The sequence below is a fragment of the Patiria miniata genome, unplaced genomic scaffold (genome assembly GCF_015706575.1).
Source record: "Patiria miniata isolate m_02_andy unplaced genomic scaffold, ASM1570657v1 HiC_scaffold_4, whole genome shotgun sequence".
Lineage (NCBI taxonomy): Eukaryota > Metazoa > Echinodermata > Asteroidea > Valvatida > Asterinidae > Patiria > Patiria miniata.
Window position 1 is genome coordinate 2487282 of NW_024037071.1, and position 13225 is coordinate 2500506.

The 13225-nt window shown below is 39.1% G+C and overlaps 2 protein-coding genes across 2 annotated transcripts; one reads left to right on the forward strand and one right to left on the reverse strand.

The window, feature by feature from the left end:
- Positions 1-973: 973 nt before the first annotated feature.
- Positions 974-7898, reverse strand: LOC119740182 (ribose-5-phosphate isomerase-like). Its single transcript, XM_038215401.1, has 8 exons — positions 7598-7898; positions 7083-7143; positions 5850-5965; positions 5351-5415; positions 4412-4480; positions 3493-3634; positions 2180-2282; positions 974-1656 (listed from the first exon to the last, which is right to left on the reverse strand). Exons 1-8 carry the CDS (start codon positions 7808-7810, stop codon positions 1568-1570), a joined length of 858 nt encoding a protein of 285 aa, XP_038071329.1. The 5' UTR covers positions 7811-7898; the 3' UTR covers positions 974-1567.
- Positions 7899-9049: 1151 nt separating this feature from the next.
- On the forward strand, positions 9050-11782 carry LOC119740139 (protein FAM136A-like). Its single transcript, XM_038215349.1, has 3 exons — positions 9050-9183; positions 10054-10194; positions 11057-11782. Exons 1-3 carry the CDS (start codon positions 9082-9084, stop codon positions 11249-11251), a joined length of 438 nt encoding a protein of 145 aa, XP_038071277.1. The 5' UTR covers positions 9050-9081; the 3' UTR covers positions 11252-11782.
- Positions 11783-13225: the final 1443 nt, after the last annotated feature.

Consider the following 13225-nt stretch of genomic DNA (forward strand, 5'->3'; position numbering starts at 1 on the left):
GTTTTCTGGAAATAAACAAATGTAAGGGTTTAGCCTTGCATTTTTATCAAAATTGGGCAAAATTTGATGTTTTCTGGAAATAAACAAATGTAAGGGGTTAGCCTTGCATTTTTATCATAATTGGGCAAAATTTGATGTTTTCTGGAAAATAAAAAATGTAAGGGGTTAGCCTTGCATTTTTATCAAAATTGGGCAAAATTTGACGTTTTCTGGAAAATAAAAAATGTAAGGGGTTAGCCTTGCATTTTTATCATAATTGGGCAAAATTTCACTATTTGTAGAAATTATTAAATGTAAGGGGTAAGCCTTGCATTTTTGTCAAATTGGGCAAAATTTGACGTTTTCTGGAAAATAAAAAATGTAAGGGGTAAGCCTTGCATTTTTATCAAAATTGGGCAAAATTTCACTTTTTGTAGAAATTATTAAATGTAAGGGGTTAGCCTTTGCATTTTTATCAAAATTGGGCAATATTTGACTTTTTCTAAAAATTATAAAATGTAAGGGGTAAGCCTTGCTTTTTGTCAAATTGGGAAAAATTTGACTTTTTTCTGGAAAATAAAAAATGTAAGGGGTTAGCCTTGCATTTTTATCTAAAAAGGGAAAAATTTGCCTTTTTCTGGAAAATAGAAATTGTAAGGTGTTAGCCTTGCATTTTTATCAAAATAGGGTGAAATTTGACTCTTTCTGGAAATTAAAAAATCTAAGGGGTTAGCCTTGCATTTTTGTCTTAAAAGGGCAAAATTTGCCTTTTTCCTGGAAATTAAAAAATGTAAGGGGTTAGCCTTGCATTTTAATCAAAAAAAGCGCAAATTTTCACTTTTTGTAGAAATTATTAAATGTAAGGGGGTAAGCCTTGCATTTTTGTCAAAATTTGGTAAAATTTGACTTTTTCTGGAAAATAAACAAATGTAAGGGTTTAGCCTTGCATTTGTTTTCCAACTTGGGAAAAATTTGAAGTTTTCTGGAAATTAACAAATGTAAGGGGTTAGCCTTGCATTGTTATCAAAATTCGGCCAATTTACACCATTTTGGGAATGTAAGGGGTTATTGACACAGTACATTGACTGTACCCTTTCTTTCCACTTACAATGTACATTGCTGAGTGACATATAATTTGTTAAACCACAATGAATCTCACCATTAATAACATCATTTGCGTTCGTATGACCCAACTGTAAAAGCAAAAACATTTGTGATTATAACATGGAAATCTTCATGCATGACTTAATCTACAAGCTGTTTTAACAGTAAATATTTGTGTCATGTAGAGAACCTGTATGTGCTTTGTAAAATTGTACAAATAAATAAAATATAAAGCAGGTAAAACCTGCCTCCTAAAGAGCACTCCGTACTATTTCAAACTTGAAAAAAGTGTTGAAATTCAAATGTCAACACTACCCTCATAGGGTTCTGTGATCACAACATATTGATCAAAATAAAAATGAAAATGTCATTGACTAAAATTTCCAAAGGTATTATGCAACGTGCACTGGACAGCCCTGCATTGTATTCAACCCTGGTTGAACTAAGTTACTTCTTCCGAAGTAGAATCTTGGTCCGTTACTGATCATCTGCAGATACTCTGTATACTGCCATCCTCCATGCCAAAATACACCTGCCTAGTCATCTTGATAAACAGACCCGTTTCAACCACACCTAGTGACAAATTAAAAAAGAAAAGTGCATTTTTGAAATACACGCTATTTGAGTAGATAGTCTTTAAGGCAGGGTAGATCATTTGTCATTTGTGCAATTTTTTTTTGAAGCAACAAAATGAAAGTGAAGTGTTCAAAATCTTAAGACGGGTCTTTAACAACTAAACTGATGAAGTTTTAGCTCTTTGAATGCTGTATATACCAAATACAATATGCTAGGATCTCAATTTCAATTCAAAAGTTGCCGAGTCACGTTTTGAATTGCGCCTACAATCGGTGTCCAGGACATGTTCTCATTCAGCCGATTGCAGCAATGCGATGCCATGCACTGAACTGACGAATAGTAGCACCCACGCCCGTGTGCACTGTGTCAACACTTGCATGCACCCATACACGGATTTGTTGCATTACAAACCAACCACTAACAGCAATTTCCAAAAAAGGGTCAATCAACACATCTTTGGAAATGGCCATCTGTGATTGGTTTCTTCAAAATGACAGCACGCCAGAAGGAATCATCTTACCAGGTATCATCTTGATTTGCTGATTGACGGCCTCCCAGCTCTCGGGGACCGCCTTGAATTTCCAGTCCAGGATGAAGTTCCCATTGTCTGTCACCACAGGACCCTGAAACGTGTAAATTAGGTTTGAATAACACAAACAGGTCTTGCATTTGCATCCTAAATAATGAACATGTTTATTATTGTGGATCAGGAAGCCCGTTCACATGTCCTGCAACTAACAATGTTATCGTTAATGCAGATCTTGTTTTTGCTATATCCATACTTATTCATGACTGAGAGCCGAATTTTATTGGTCCATTCGCCATTAACGGTCAAACGCTAGTTTTTCCTGTTTCCTGAGGATCAACGCACAGGGTAAATACGCATGCACAGTCGACTCACATGGGTTACCCATGCGATACTCTACCAAGTATGAGCTTTACTCCTGCAATTGTGGAACTACTGCACTGGGCTAGTGTGTAAATATTGCCCTAGCTTCACGAGAAGTTGGCGGCACACAACATAGCGCTGAGATAACTGATGCAAAACTCGACAAAATTGTGTTGAATATGTATGAGGTATCCGCTCTGTTCACAAGCACCCCCTCACCGGCAAAGGAAGTACAGTTGGGGGTGACCAACCGACGCCATCTTGCCTGACTGCAATTCGTTTGCCGCGAAGCGCGGCCACTGCGTGTAAATAGTACAAATCCCCTGGTGTACGTGCGTCACACACAAGGAACGGTGCGCGTCAACCAGCGAAATGTCCCGCCCATGGAACGTCGTTGTTAGGTGAAAGGGGCGCCCTCTTTTGGTAGCGCACGGAGCTCATAGTCAAACAAATACAACATTTAATATTAGCTCCCCTCGGTACTCGCTCTTTTCACGCTTCCGCCATAGGCATACACAGCCTCGATCTGGCAAGTTCACACAATGAAAATAGCCGGTTCAGTGATTCCCGTGTCGGGGTTCAGATCACAAAAACCGGCAATTTTCATTGTGTAAACATGCCAGATCGAGGCTCTGCATGCCTATGGCGGAGCGTAAAAAGAGCGAATTGGAGGTCATCAAAGTACTTCCCGATGCGAAGTTTATCAACTTCCAATACCTCGGGGACTCTAACATCAACTATCCACCCTCAAAACTGAGTATATTTGTATACTGTTTCATCAACACAGACACCTAGTTTCATTTCATTTCATTTCAGTTCATTTTTCGGGATACATTTGTTACAACAAACAACAACATTAAATACTCTGAAATACACATGAGCATTTTAGACAAAACGTACACAGTACAATGTTTAACCAGCTCCCGATGATGTGAAAGACTTACAGCTTTACTCTTAGCCATCCGTAGCACCGCCTCCCCACCTAGCTGCAAAGCCAGAGTGTTCATGATGGGTCTGTAGGCTAGAGGAATGACTTCGATAGGCACGCCGCGATCCCAGTGCTCACCCAGGTGACTTGACTTCTTCCTATCCATGAACAAGAAATGGGGAAAAATGTTTAACCAAACGGTTGTAGTCGAGGCTTTCTCAAGTTTAACCCTACCCCTCCTCAATCCTTCAAAATCAACCAGGCAGTTTGGAGGATTTTGGAGGATTGACACTGATTGGTAAAAAATGAGTCGGTTGATTTTGGAGGATGCACTGTGTCAAAGTCTTAGGCTGTGTGGATGTCATCCGCACTGCTTCTAGATACCATTGACACTGCCTTAACGAAGTAAGCAGTGGTTGTTAAAGGATTTTGAAGGATTGAGGCAGTGGTCACCCCTCCACTGAACAAATTCTAGAAATAATGATTTCTGGAGGATTAAGGCTGCAGTTGGAGGATTTTTGCAGGAGTTTTGGAGGATTGAGGATGGTTCCTAGGTAAAAGGGCCTTGGGGTTAGGGTTAATGAAGTTCAACACAAATCAAATTATGATTCAATGACAAGAAAGGCAACAAGTAACAGGGTATGAACAATGAATGCTTTTGTCCCAGTGCTTTGTATAGCTTGTGACTGGATGACGAGACTGACTGATTTACTTGTGTGTCTCATAAACCCAATTACACATGGAAATTCTTGTCCCACCTTAAGTTCTTCATTCTCTACCCATATTTTCTGCTTCTCGATATTCTACGGGTTCTACCACATGTGCGCGAACCAGTACGCACACGCAGTGTGTCCCATCCATGGGGCTCTCAAAAGTGGTCGAAGAGCGCCCTCTCTTGTTTGCGCAGGGAGCCCATAAGTTTGTTTATACCTCACCTGTAATCTGCTATGACGACCAAATATTTGGCATTAGCTGCTACTATCTTCTCTTGTGTCTGACAGCCACTGTAAACGTGAACGACACAATATAGTTATCAAAACACAATTTTCATGCATGGGCTGAATTCATTGCTGGACTTTTTGCCCTGTCTGCGCAAGTCAAAGCAAGGGTTGTTAGAATTGAAAGATATTGGGGAAAAAGTTTAGTTAGAGCAACTTTTGTGCTCATCTCAGTGAAGATTTTTACTTTTTAGCAATACCATGAAGCTTTTTTCCAATTCTTTTAAAGGGAATGTACAACATTTGCTTTTGCTGTAAATTTGAGAAATAAATGGATTTGGGGGATATAGTATGTTATAGCATGTACTGTTTAACTGACTTGTTTCACGTTTTGGGCTTGTAGATGCTGGAAAAACCAAGAAAACCAATCGTGTTCTTGTAGTCTGGTTCCCTGACCCCACTTAAAATGAAACGGAGCAATTTATAGACTTTGGAGAATTAAGGTCAGAGAATCGGTCTAGCAGGCTTGTACCCCTTCACAGGTGTGTACATTGAAATCCATTGCAAAGAAAATGCGGAATAACTAAATATGAAAAAAGCCAGTTTTCTCCAACGCTGGTCGGCCGACCAGAGTTGGAAAAATACAATTTTACTTGAAAATGTCAGCACACCAGGAGCCACAATTTTACAAGATGCTTTGGACTGTCATTCCCTAACAATCCAGTAAGGTATTTCGTTATAATTTGATCATTTCGTTTTTTGATGTTTGCAAGTGTTGTATCTTCCCTTTAATGGCGTAAGTGGGAAGTGAAAAAAGACAAAATTAGCTTAACTGAGGAAAATTTGCATGCCTGTTTATTAGACAAATTTGTTTGATTTTAACAAGCAAGAGGAAACCAGTGGTCTGATCCTTTTCAAGAGCTACATGTAACTTACCCGCCTCCTTTGATGAGGTTCAGGTCCCTGTCGACTTCATCCGCACCATCGATGGCAACATCCAACTGAAGGGATAGAGGAAAAAGCAATAATCGTAATCGTAATCTAGATGGCAATCTTTAAGTGAAAGACGAGATCTTCACTTAACTACTCTAGTAATAAGAGTTTAACATCTAGCCTCCTCAACTTTGTAACTGTTTTCATTTTGTTTCTAGTACCCACTCATACAAGACCAGGTCTGTTTCTCAAGGTAATCTAGTTCCTTCGTTATCCAAATCTAACTCAGGAAAACGTAAATTTGCGTCTCATGGAGTTAATTCTTTCAATAACCTCCCTGCGACACTTAAACATCCGTTGCCTCCCACTCTTGCCAGCTTATCTTTAACTGTTGACAAGACTAGTCCAACTATGGTCGACTGATGCAGGTTTGAGCAAAGATACTTTAATTATGGTTAAACGCAGTTCTCACGCTAACTTGCTTATTACTAAATAGGCCTACCTGAGGTGTTTTCTCCAGATCACTCAGGACCAGACCGTTATTGACAATGAGCTGGCGGGCTTGGAATGACGTTGGCACACACTGGACTGACAGCTTCTCTTCCTTGACACGCTGTGCTGAATACCAGGCAAAACAAGAGACAGAACAAGAACCAGTCAAATTTAATCAATTCAGTAAAATGCCAACAAAAAGGAAACTCAAGTACATAAAACAATATGGCCAAATAAACTAAAACTAAGGTCACACAAAATAAATCTACGTATCTACATATGTACACTATAGGTCACGGGTTAACAAATGAAACTATATTCCTCCTCCTTCCCAGCAACTATAACTTAAAGGCATATAGGATCATTTGCTTTCATGCATTTTGTTCATTGCCAATAACAACACCACTCCCCCCCCCAAAAAAAATGCATAACCTAACCTGTTGAAGTTTCAGCTCAGTATATATTACACTTTTTGAAACTACAACCAAAAATCATCTATGTTTCTTGATTTCTTCCAAATGACAGAAGGCCAGACGGAATAATTCCACGGGATGTTTAGTACTAGTACGATCTTTAATTCATGTAAGCTTTTTGATAGTATTTCGGTAATTATTGATAGTAATTCGGTAATTTTTTATAGTAATTCGGTACTTTTGGGATAAATGCAAATGATCCTATATGACTTGATGCCCAGTTTGCACTGCAACAGAACAAGGGTTCACCCATGCAGTCTTGCGCAGTGATGATTGGGGGGGGGGGGGGGGGGGGGAGCTGGTCTCCTTGCAAAAATGCCCCATTGATTTTGGGTCAATTGAGCAAAACTTAGACAAATCGAGTGATGATTATATTAGTGTTATTCAGATGATTAATAATTAGAGTAAGAAAAAATAATGCAACATTCCTTTTGTAGATGCTCACTATTACATGCACCTATCAAATGTTTCCCCACCCACCCCTGGGCTGCCCCACCGAAAAGGTGGGGGTTATCTTTTTGAAGTGACCAAATTCCCACCCTTGGGACAAAATCTGACAATCTCCTGCGTGCATGGGTGGGGCATCCTAAACTGGTTGACTTTCCATGTGCCAATGGTAAAAACTGGCAGAGTGGCACACTAAAATAAATCGGGGTGCGGTGGTGGAGTTGGAAGGGGGGGGGGGGTTGGTGGTTGGGTGGGGGGGGGGGGGGGGGAGGTGGTCAGGTTGGGGGTGGTTGGGTGGGGGGTCTTCTCTTGTAAATTCTTACCAAGTCTTTCCACCGCGTAGACGATAGTTGATCCACTGCCAACACCCAGGCGGTAGTTATCCTGCAGACAGAGGGAATGAACAAAAGGAATTTGGTGACACCACCACTCAACATTTCTACAAGTACACTCTGACCATCTTTCCTTCTGACCATCTTTTTGAAGATAGCCAGAGTATACTGCCTGAAACGTCGACTTAAAATGAAATGTCACTGTCCTAGCGAGGACTCAAAAACAGAAAAATCACATGGTTCCACCGTAAGTTGTTTGTGTCAAATCAGAGTCATTTACCATTGCAATAATCAGATAATCATGTTTTGCAGGATAGTTATAAGAAAGAGGAAAAACATTTAGGCTAAATATTTAAAGGAAAAGCATAAAATGCTTGAATTAGTCGTTCTTCAATGAAAAAGGTTTGTTGATTGTGTGCCAATATTTTCCCCAATTTCCCTAATACTTTAATTGTACCATGCTGTAAACATTCTTCAAGTCTCGCACACACAGTCGAGTCACATACCTTGACGTGGGTATCCACAGCGGCGTAGGCCGCCGCTCTCTTGGCGACCTCAATCAGCTCAGCCGATGCTGCTGCACTCATGTTCCTGTTTGCTGCAGTCCTGTCCAAAATTCGCGGGCAATTTCTCCACGTTAATTTCGCGGAACCTCCCCGAACGCAAGACAATTCTGGCTGCAGTTTTAACAGTTTAAGACGTGTGAATAGTCGAAACATCAATGTTGTTTGACTAACACTTGCAAACAGGAACACAAGGCGGAAATTGTCACAATAAAAACCTTAGAGCGCGCACACCTAAACACCAAACACGTGTTCTGTTTGGAAAACAACCACATATGCGGAAGTAACATTATACTCAATTGGTATTCGTGTGTACACAACTCCATTGTATTGTACGCAGGCAGTTTTCGAACACCAGTTAACAGACTATCCGATTATTTGAAGGGGGTAAAATAATGAATGTTTTCATCATGGTTTTCGTGTGAAATGAATTTTAGGTACTTTATGACAAAATTTCATGGCGGATATGAATTCCATGTCTGTTAAGAGTGTATTGATTTCAATAACCATTGCATTGATATCAAATAGTTATTTGAATGCTCAGTAATTGTTAATGTAACAATCCTCATGTTCGAATGGGAATACCTAACTTTAATTGGTTGAAAGTTTTTGAGGATGTTTCAAATAAACCAGCCATAAGGAAAATGATACATGATTTCTGTATAATGTACCCAGTCAGTTTTCCTTTGTGATATATTTGAAAAGTAATAAAAAAGCTGTATCCCATCTGAGTGATCCCATTTTGCTATTTTCCGGGTTTGCAGCATTTGATGTTGAGGGCAGAGTAGCGGTCAATTTCTTTGGTCAAGTTTTTGAAAATGATGTGTTCTTTTGTCTCATTGATGATGTGCATGGCTACTTTGGGGTGCATTGGATGAGGGCCAGGAAGGGGGGGGGGGGGGGGGGGGGGGTTGAGGGGGTTGCGTTCCCCCGCCCCGGAAGGGCAAGTGTACTCAAGGCAGTGTACTTATATTCATTTCAATATTTCATTGGGGGAGGGGGACCCTCTTTCCATCTTTTCAATTTTTTTTTTTAGAGTGGTCAGAAATTGCCTCAGATCGCACTACAGGGCACTTAGAATCCAAACATTGTCGGGGCCCTTAAGCGGGCCACGAACCCCACGCCATAACTTTGTTTGGACCCACTTTTTGGAGGACCGAATTTTTGCCCCCCCCCCAACCGAAAAAAATTGTGTTCTGAGGTGTAGAACTAGAAATGTGTGCATCCAAAAACAGGTGCCATGTGCTTATAACCCCTACGAGTTTCATAGGCATAGGTCACAGTTTGAATTACACCATTTGCTCCTGATTTTTTTTCTGATGTAATCATTTATAACTGTCAGGATTTTTTAAACACAACCCCTCCTTTGATGACGAACCCTATCCCAACTTGACCGGCTAATGACCTTTCTATAAATAGTATCCAAGATGGCGGAGTCTATTGCGGTTCAAGCGTGCAAAAAGCGAGTGGACGAAGCGGTAACTGCAATGGTTAATCAGCTAGATCAGGAAACATTCAGACCTATGCAGGTACCGATGGAAATTTGTAGAAATAACCATGGTGTTCAGTTGCTTTATAATGCCGTTGTTTGTCATTATTTATTAAACAGTAGTGTGGAGAATCTGCATTGCAGTTTGCCATTGTATACGCCTAATTGCATCTATTTCGTGATAAATATTCACACAAACTACATAATCATTTGCGGTTACAGTAAAAATGGTTCAGTCTCTGTTTATAAAATATAAATATACTTTTCTTACACAGTTTTATCATAAGAGGTCATCACTGAAAACAATAAAGCAGCACAGCTTAATTTGTAAATTTTCGACGGCTGCATTTTTAAAATATTAAAATAGGGCCTAAAATAAACGTCATAAAAATTAAACACTTTTCAAAATTTAAACTGAGCCTGATTCATGTTTTGGCAAATCACAAGACAGTGACAAAAACTGAATCATTTTGTTTTCATAAGAATAAACAATATATCATTTCTTGTTCATGTATTGTTTAACCTAGCCCCATAAAATGAAATTTCCAGATTCATTTTTACACGTTTGCGTATCAAAATTTCAACATGAAATTTCACAAAAATTAGACATCTGAAAAAGGCAGCACTTTCTGACTAGCCTATAAAGAGGACGAGTATGCTGCTAAAGCAAAAAAATCCTACAAACTAAGCCTAAATGTAAAAATCAAAATTTGGCAAAGTCGACACGATTTTTGTACATGTGGATGTGTGGCCTATGTTTACGGAGGCAGTCCAGTAAATAGGCCACATTTATGGGGCTATGTTTAACCATGTTACTTTAGAAATAGAATGACTTTACACTTTTTTTCTGTTTCAGCGTGTTTCATGTGGTTTTGTTAATCGAGTTATCTTATGATTATTTTATTTTCAGAGAGACATGTACCTCAAAAGTGCCAAATGCTGTGAAAACCCCACTGCAAGTATGGCAGAGGTACAGAGCTGCATAGAAAGATGCTCTCAGCCTCTGCAGTCAGCGCAGAACTACATGCAGTCAGAGTTGAATGATTTTCTGGTATTACAAAGTCTAAACTATTTTAAAAAATTGCTTTTATTTGAGCAAGAGAAAATAAAGACGTTCAAAGAACACTCCAAAGTATATTCTTTTGCTCCAGGTCATCACTCAGAATTGCATACAGGAACTGGCATGCGTCTTACCTCGTTGGGTGTAAATGGCAGAATTAATCAATATCCCTGAAGTTCTTATTGACTGGACGGGGATTCGAACTGACAAGTTTTGGAATATGGTATGGTAGTGGTACTCTACCAAGTAACAAGCAGATTCCACCCAAATGTTGGCAATCTACTAGTTTAATAGTCATTGTCTTTGTTTGAAGGGTATTGGGTTACTTTGTTATTGTTAAACAAAATTTGAAAGATCTCCAAATGATGACTCTTGGTAAAAAATAATTGCTTGAGTGATCTGAAATTTCAACTTAATTTTCTCCAAGTGCTCTTTGAAAAGTTACATTTATTTAAGCAAGATTATTGATTTTTTTTTTGTAATACATACAAGCTCAAGATTTGTTTAATGACTCAGGACTACTACATTACTGGATGTGTCTATCAATTACCGGACATTGTTTGAGTTTGACACATTTGGAATGCTTCCTAAAATGCCAAAATGACATTTTAGTGACGTAAAACTAACGATGTAATTCTTCCATGACCCAGTGGGGCCTGTAATACTTACTGCTTCAGAGAGTAAAGTGTACAACTGATGATCGACACCAATTCGGGACATTTACCGGCCGTCGTAATGGACTTAATTTGGTTATTAAAATGACAACAGTCTCTAAGTTTTACCCCAAAAAAGTCTAAGACAAATGTGGTGTTACATGTGTCAATTAAAGTTCTCATTCTCATTGAATTTGCAGGACAGACTACAACGCTGCGGCATGCAGTGTCAGGACAACATTAAAGACCGCTTGCAGCCATCGGCAACGCCAGCCCAGTTGGACAAACTCAAGGACGAATTGGAAGACTGCGTCATCAAATGCGGGGAGAAGCACATAGGCCTCCTAGGCTCAATGAAGCAACGAATCAAATCCAACATGGCCCAGTATCGCTGATGGAAGACGCGACAGACTCTGGGACTTGGTAACTTCAATAGAAACCTTTGCTGCTGTGCAGAGAGGGTCTGGAGACCAAACCAGATATTGAAATGGTGGCTTTGACACTTGAAAAAATTTGAATTGGAATCGGACGCTGTGTAGATGGATGGAATTATCGTGAATGTCTTCCTACAGTTCAACTCTTTAAAGAGAATGTATGATAAGGGGTGATCTCATCTTGATATTTTGGCCAGTCAAATGTTGGAGAAGTGAAACAGTAACAGGGTTTCAGTCGAATCATTACTACCCTTTAGTTTGGAAATGTACTTCTCAGGGTCCGACTTAGGTGGTGATAGGGGACTGCCCGTCTGTTCAGATTGAATTTGTACACATACATATAATCTTCTTTTGGATACCTCAAATTTTTGACCATACATGTATATTAGTAACTTAAGCAGACCAAGCCCATACATGAAGCTACGTGTAAACTTTTATTCAAAGTGTGTATTATGTGGGAAGTTAAAGGGAATTTACAACACTTGCAAACATCAAAAACCAAACTTCTACATTATTATGAAAAACCTTACTTGACTGTTAGTGAATGACGGTCTAAAGCATCCTGTAAAATTGTGGCACCTGGTGTGCTGTCATTTTCAAGAAAAGTGATATTTTTGTATCAATTTCCAACGATGGTCGTATGCCCAGCATTGGAATAAAAATGGCGTGTTTTTTTTTCAAACACTGCCCCCACTTTACCCTTTGTGGTTATTCCGCATTTTGTTCGCAATCGATTGTACACCTATGAACGGATACAAGCCAGCTAGGCTGGTTCCCTGACCTGACAATTCCCAGACGTCTATGAATTGCTCAGTTTCATCTTATGTGGGGTCGGGGAACCAGATTACAGGGAACATGATTGCTTTTCTTGGTTTTTCCAGCATCTACAACCACAAAACTTCAAACGAGTCAGTGTAACAATATTTTCTACAGAATACTACCCCCCCCCCCCAAATCCATCCACTTCTGAAAAATACAGCAAAAGCAAATGTTGTTTATTCCCTTTAAACTGGAACAGTAAAAGTAATGGTTTTAACACAATAAATACCCCCACTTCTCAGGAAGTTTGGGGCCTGTGATTTTTTGTGTGGTACATATATACACCGTGTGTATTAAGTGTAGTGTTCAATATTCTGAAATTCAAATTTGGAACGAATATGCTGCATTTTACTTGTGCTAATTCTTTGATACTTAATACATTTTCTGTTCTTAGGAAACTGTCTAACATTCAGGTTTAGTTTCGAGTTGTTTGGAATGAAACTAGCTTAAACCCACTACTACAGATTTTTAAACGTTACTTTAAATTATTTAATAATATGCTTTTGATCCAGCATGATTTGTGTGTGTATACGGGGAAATCTGGATATGAAAGAATGACTTATTTTGGATGTTGTAAGATAAAAGTCCTGTCGTGGATCGCACAAAGTGAACACATTTTGCAGATGTGTGCAATTTTAAGTTGTGTACTACCTTGTTTGATTAAAGTAAATGGAGTGTGCATCTTCAGAAATGCACATGTGTAGTAGATGTTAGCTTAATATTGTGCCAGTAGGCCAAGTCGGTATTCAAACTGCGCATGTGTTGAATAAAGAACGTCACCATCCATTTGAGATAAACACAAACGACGATCTCCAATACAACGAAGCCGTGGGACGTAGTGGTACTGTATGCAATTTATTTTGCTCAGTACCACATTGAACAATTTTTAGGTAAACAGCAAGTTTTGGTAGATATCGGTAGTTGGGTCTTTATCCCAAATGAACTACTTTATTGCGTGGAAACAAAATACTGAATAGGCCTATTGTCTTTAGTGGTTTTTATATATTTTGGGCAGGAATCGGTGTCTTAAAAGTGTGAACATGCAACTGGATTATGTCATTTTAGATAGAGAACATTAGATTAAATAATTATGCAATTTTGAAATTTAAATGAGGC